This window comes from Pteropus alecto, unplaced genomic scaffold, assembly GCF_000325575.1.
Source record: "Pteropus alecto unplaced genomic scaffold, ASM32557v1 scaffold97, whole genome shotgun sequence".
NCBI lineage: Eukaryota > Metazoa > Chordata > Mammalia > Chiroptera > Pteropodidae > Pteropus > Pteropus alecto.
The window spans coordinates 5,092,983-5,099,268 of record NW_006439713.1 but is presented as its reverse complement, the minus strand read 5'-3'; the positions used below and the strand labels follow the sequence as shown (position 1 = coordinate 5,099,268).

Genomic DNA, 6,286 nt, shown 5'->3' with positions numbered 1-6,286 from the left:
AAGGAAGGAAGGAAGGAAGGAAGGAAGGAAGGAAGGAAGGAAGGAAGGAAGGAAGGAAGGAAGGAAGGAAGGAAGGAAGGATGGATGATACTGAAGAGTCTTAGGTACTTGGGGGTTTAGTGAGGTGTTCTTGTGCAGGGACAGAGTGAGGAGACCTCACACAGGGCCCATAGGATATGCAGTAGAATGTGCAAATCACCTCCCCACAAATGTGTACCTGTGGTGAATGCCACTCAGAAAAGAAAATAAAATCCAGTTATCCCATTGGATGCAAAGGGTGTGGATTCAAAATAATATGTAAGAAAAGAATCCCTAAATTGATGTTTTTTTGGTGTTGAATGAAACGTGTAAATTCATGTGTTTACTGATTTTTGGATTCCCACCGACAGTTCAAATCGTTTTATAATTTTGGCCTGCATGTTTGTGTTTATACGTAGCTGCCTCATTAGTAGGTGTGTCTCTTTAGTAGCTGTGAATTATTGTTAGTACGACTACTAACTCATTAAATAATTAGCATTCATTAAATGAGTTTCTTGCTTAAAAAGTAAGAAAAATCAAAACCAGGGTGGAGAATCAACCCACTCCAGGTGTGAAAGTATCCATCAACTTCCTGGTGATTCCATTATAGACCTCCTCACCTAAAATGTCAAACTCCACGGGTACCTTCTAGAGTCATGTTCTTCAATCAACGGTTAAACGTGCACCATGACTCAATCACGTTTGTATAGTCAGTCAACGACTGCTTATTTGTGACATGCTTCCATATTGTTTGTTATTCTGTTTCAGGCAGAGTGGTGAATGTCAGTAGTCTACTGGGTTCAAAAGCTCTTGAAAACTGCAGTGAAGATCTGCAGGAGAAATTCCGAAATGAGACACTCACGGAGGAGGACCTGGTGGACCTCATGAAAAAGTTTGTGGAGGACACAAAAAATGAAGTGCATGAGAGGGAAGGCTGGCCCAACTCGGCTTATGGGGTGTCCAAATTGGGGGTCACGGTCTTATCGAGAATTCTGGCCCGACGTCTGGATGGGAAGAGAAAAGCCGACAGGATTCTACTGAATGCATGCTGCCCAGGGGCGGTGAAGACGGACATGGCTGGCGACTACGGCTCCAGGACTGTGGAGGAAGGGGCTGAGACCCCTGTCTACTTGGCCCTCCTGCCGCCAGATGCCACTGAGCCTCAGGGCCAGCTAGTCTATGACAAAGTCGTTCAAAACTGGTGAATGTCTTCTTTGGTGCTTAATGATGAATAAATGTTAGTGGAAGGAATGAACGAATTCCGGTGTTGTAGTCTGATCTGTTTCTTGTCCTTCAGGAGAAACAATTAGGATCTCCCAGTGAGAAGCTGTCTAGTTCTGGAACCGAGCTGAGTGGTTTTGCTATGCCCAGACTCTTCAGCCTGAGAGGGAGAACACAGTCCTGCCCTCAAGGGTTAGAGGGCATCAGGACCACCCGGCGGGCATGTTAGGCCATTGCCCAGAGTTGGGGCCCAGGAATGTGCATTTCTAACAACTTCCCAGGTGCTGCTGGCGCTGGGACAGCACTTTGAGAAGCACTGGTCTGGTGAGAGGTGTCAGGGCTATGCTGTGGTCTCAGCCATTTTCCAGCTGTCCTTTGCTGTTTCTAGCTTGTCAACTCTGTAAGGATAATGAGTTCGCCTCTGGTTCCTTAGCTTTGCAACCCTGCTTTGTATCTCATGCTGTTTTATTATACTTGAGTACATTTTAATTGGTTCTTATACCTATGACATAATCTATGTGGCTCAAAGGGCTTGGGAGGAACGTCTCTTTGCTGAGATGTGACTTCTTCCATAATGGTTTTTCTTTTCGGTTTTGCATTCTGTATTCTTCCCAGATCGTTTGCAAGGTAGCCCTGCCACATCTTTCATCTTGTTCACACCTGGGCAACTGTGTCTAGACCATCTCTTTGCTCTGATATACGCCGATGTATAAAAAAGACTGGAGACCGAAGGATCTCACGAAAGAGAAGAAATGTACTTGTGAAGAAAGTTTGCAATGCAGTCAAGACCTCAGCCAGAACAGATATACGACAGGTGCACAGCAGACAAAAGCCAGAGGAAAGAAACCACACAATTACCAGGTTTATGATGGGCCGTTCACGGCAGGAAACAGCAGCACTGTCACTCGATTACGACCAAAGGTCACATCTCCTGACAACGGCATTGCACAAATGAGGGATAATGCTTTTTCCCTTTTGGGAATCCGTATAGAAATGCTCCAGGTTTCATTTACTTGGGGGACGTGACTACATAGGTGACTGTCATTTCTGGTCTTTCACAGGGTGCCAAGTATTTATTTTTCTTGTCTCTTCAACTTACAACGGCAGCATGGGGAAATGCCAGTTTAGCTCAAACCTCACCTCGTGTTTTCATTCGCCTTGGGTAGAGGGAAGTCTGAATCCCAACCAGCTTGGATTTTACTTCCTTCAGCCATCTCTATATTGCCTGAGTAAATCCAGCGTGCTCTTATATTTGTCTCTGACCATAGCTTCTAAGACATTTCGGTGACTTCTTGTCTGGCTTTACAACCACTTTAATGGCTTTAGACAAATTTTCTGAATCGCTGTGCAGCCAGCTTTCAAAGTCCTGCCAGCGATGGGCGGAAACACGGGGACCTGTGAAGCAAGCACTTTCAGGCTCTGCCAGATGGAATCACAGACAGGAAATGCACAAGTAAACAGGCCAATTCTTTTTCTTCTCCCTCTTTTGTCTCTAGCCAAATCTTACTTGACATTTTTGGATCAGCACGTAGCCTGCTTAGGAAGACCCTTAATTGTAAACTGCTCATCTGAACGGCATTTCTCATTTGTACGGAAAGGCCCTAGGGGGCCCTCATTGGATGGTCTGCCCATCCAATTCTCTTCTCAAGAATCATCTCCTGGCCCCCTCCCCCCTGCTTCTTCCCCACATTCGCTGCTGCAGCAGCCATGAGGTGACTTTGTCCTGCTAGCCTCAGTTGACTGCTCCAGCTCTAGGCCTTTCCTCTAAAGACCAGGAGCAGCTGGACTGGAGCAGGGGAAGCTCAGAGCTGTTACTGTGAGCGGCCCCGCGCCCATCTCGTGTGGTCTAAGGAGCAAAGGGAGCCAGGCATAGCCAGAGAAGGAAGCAACGGAGTCTCAAAAGAAGCAGGTAGAGTAGCCCAAAGAGACAGCCCCCTCACCAGGGTGGCATTTCTTCCCTGGCCCCAGACCATTCCTGAGATCCCTGGTTCTAAAAGATGCTCCGAGGTACCTCTGTATCCTTAGAAGATTTTTCTTAAGCTAGTTTGAACTGGGTTGTTGTTTCTTGCAACCAAAGGGAGTCTAATAAAAGTGCACTACAATGTTTCATGGTATACGGTAGTGAAAAAAAAAAAAACAATTAGATTTGGAAGCAGAAAGAAAAAAAGAAAAAAATATCATGAATTGAGAACCCATGGCATATGAGGCCAAATGTCATGCTTAATCCTTTCCCAACCTTGTTTTCCATAATTCTTACATCAGTCCTTTGAGGTAGGTGTCGATGTCATTTTTCAAATGAAGAAACAAATGTTTGGAGAGGTGGAGTAACTTGGGGGACAGGAGTACACATCACACAGCTAAGAGCCAAGAGCCAGGATCGTATCCAGGACTGTCTGACCACAGAGTTCCTTGGCTTTTCTTGGCGCCGGGTGTTTGTCACATCCAGCTTCACTATTACAAGTCTAGAGACCATGGGCAACCCCCTTGGAGTAAAAATTAAGGGAGGTGATACCTTGAATCTAGGTGATTTGTAAGCCCTGTGGTTATTAGATGCCCAAATTAGCCCTTATGAACTTTTCCATAAAGTAGATAAATGAAATATGATTTAAAATCGGCAAATTTGAATGGATTATCTCACGCAACGTGTCTTTTAGGCACCAGATGGAGCCAGTGGTCCCGTCCACATCAGCTTCTCTGTGGTACACTTTTCTGGGTTGACAGATGAGTGGTAAACTCATACACAGTATCAGCTTTAGACCTGGCCTTGGACTTCTCCCTCACCTACTGAACTGCAACGGGGATTGTGACACACCAAGAAGCTGAAGAGTGATGAAGTGTGGAGATAAAACAGGTGATAATAACAATCCTGTTAACCTGACAGTAACTGGTAAGTTTACCTGTTACTGTAAGTCAACTGCAAGTGGGCACAGCACCAAATACAGAACTATGCAGGGTATCAATCTATGTGGGTGGAGTAGAATCGAGTTTAGAGAAGAGACAGGCTTAGAAGGTCATCAATATCTGCACAGAGAAAGTCAGAATGTGTTTACCTGGACAATCTCTTGAAGAGGTGGGCCAGCCTGAGCCAGAGAAAGTAGTCACCTCTGATTTATAATGCCTTCTTTATGATCAGAAGAAGTAAGAATTACAGTTCTGACTTACAGTAAATCTGAAATGCCCTAATGAGTTTGAGTATTATTATGCAAGAAACCTTTATTTACATGTCTTAAACAGATGAACATAGCTAAGAAGACTTTTAAGTGTGATAAGACATGACCCAAGAAAACAGATTTCTTGTAGGAATAAACTTTCAAATCTTAATGCTATACATTCACTGGCAATCCTGGTTATAAATGGAGTTGTTCTTTTAAGAGTTTACAATACAGTTGACCTTTGAACAACATGGGGGTTGGAGCACAAACCTCCCATAGTCGAAAATCCAAATATAACTACTACTTAAATTTGTGAAAGTTAATTTAAATTAACCTCCCGCATACCTAAAGTTCTTTAGAGATAGGTAACATTAATACAAGGCATGTATATTATTTTATATAAATGTCTTAGGGCAAAGTTGTACCTGGTGGTTTTGACGAAAATAGACTGGTTTTCTCTGTTTGTCAGTGGTGAGTATAAGCAGTTCTTTCATTGCTTATTAGTTCAGTGCAATGTGGAGTGTGGCTAGGATTTGAGACACCTAGGAAAAAAATTCACCATGTGTCAACTCTTTTTGTAAAAAGAGTTTATCATATCTTCATTAGGAAATCAATTTTCATGAAATTAATCTTTTTTCTTGCTAAGTGCTCAATTTTTTAGTTTTCCTCTGCTTGCACTTTAAGACCATTCCCCAAACTGACCATTAGAGGATTTCTATCTGGGGCACTTGGTGTATGCCAAATGGAAATGAAGATGGCTAGGCCACAGACCCAGCATCCCAAACTATTAAAATATTCTTCGTGATCTGGGGAAGGTGGTAGATCCCCTTGGGAATCAGACACAAACTATATATCCTTTCTCCAGAAACATACATATACACAAAATGTTCTGTACAGTTTTAAAGTGTTCATGGACCTCCCACTCCTACCCCACCCCCGAAACTCTTTCACGACTACCTTGACTCAGGAGCCTCGGACTAAACGATAATTCTTAAGGGACCTTCAGCGCTTAAATGGTTAGAGGCCACTATAGAAATTACCACCTCAATCAACAGGTGGCATTGCTTCGGTTGGCTGGGAGCCTCAGCTGCTGCAGTCAGGATGCTCAGGTGAATTCCGCCCGACTCCCGTCATTCAAGGCGTTTCTCACCCCCGCAGCCATCGAGCCAGGTTCGGTAGGTCTGAATTGTCCAGGCCTTAAGGCTCATGAAGAGGAAGCGAATATCTGCAAATAGTAATGCTTTTTATAATTGGCGTGAGGTCTCCATTCTGAGCCAGAGTGTACTTAACGAAGTTCATTTCAGGCTTTAATTCCCTCATCCCTTCTGATGCCGATGGTCTAAAAGGTGCGGCCTGCGGACGAGGCACCTTAACCAGGGTCCCCGAGCCTCCTGCGGCCCGCCTCCTCCCCGAGGGTTTGGATGTGGTCCCGATGGAAAGGACTGAGTGAGCCAGGTGCCATGGGCCCCACCTTTCTTGAGCTCCCCGGTTGTCCTGTTTGTAACTCCAAAGCCCCTCTTCAGAGTGACTGATCCATTGACCGATGTCCCCCTTCTTAGGGTGTGTCGGGGGGGAGCTCCAGGAGAGGGGAAGGCCACCCCGCCCACCTGTGCGAGGCTTTCTGGGAGCAGTCCCACGGTAAGGCAGGGAGCTATTTGTCGCACCTAAAAGCGACGCCCACCGAGGGCCCGGAAGATGTGGGAGACTTAGGGTGGGAGCCCCCGTGCTCCGCAGCTTACGCGCAGGAACCGTCAGGTCACGCTGAGGACCCACCTTCCGGCCCCTTCCATAACCGGGGTAACACCTCAGGCCCCGCCCCAAGCGTAGAGGATACGCCCTCGACTCTGCCCCACGTACCGAGGACCCTCCCTTGGCTCCGACCCCCGCAGCGCTCC

The 6,286-nt window shown here is 45.8% G+C and overlaps 1 protein-coding gene across 1 annotated transcript in view; it reads left to right on the top strand.

Moving 5' to 3' along the window:
* Positions 1–1,277, top strand: part of LOC102890983 (carbonyl reductase [NADPH] 3) — a 5,683-nt gene extending 4,406 nt beyond the window's left edge. Inside the window, exon 3 of the mRNA XM_006916753.3 lies at positions 787–1,277. Within this exon, the coding sequence (XP_006916815.1) occupies positions 787–1,223 (437 nt within the window). The 3' untranslated portion in view covers positions 1,224–1,277. The remainder of the gene's footprint in view (positions 1–786) is intronic.
* The last annotated feature ends 5,009 nt before the right edge of the window (positions 1,278–6,286 follow it).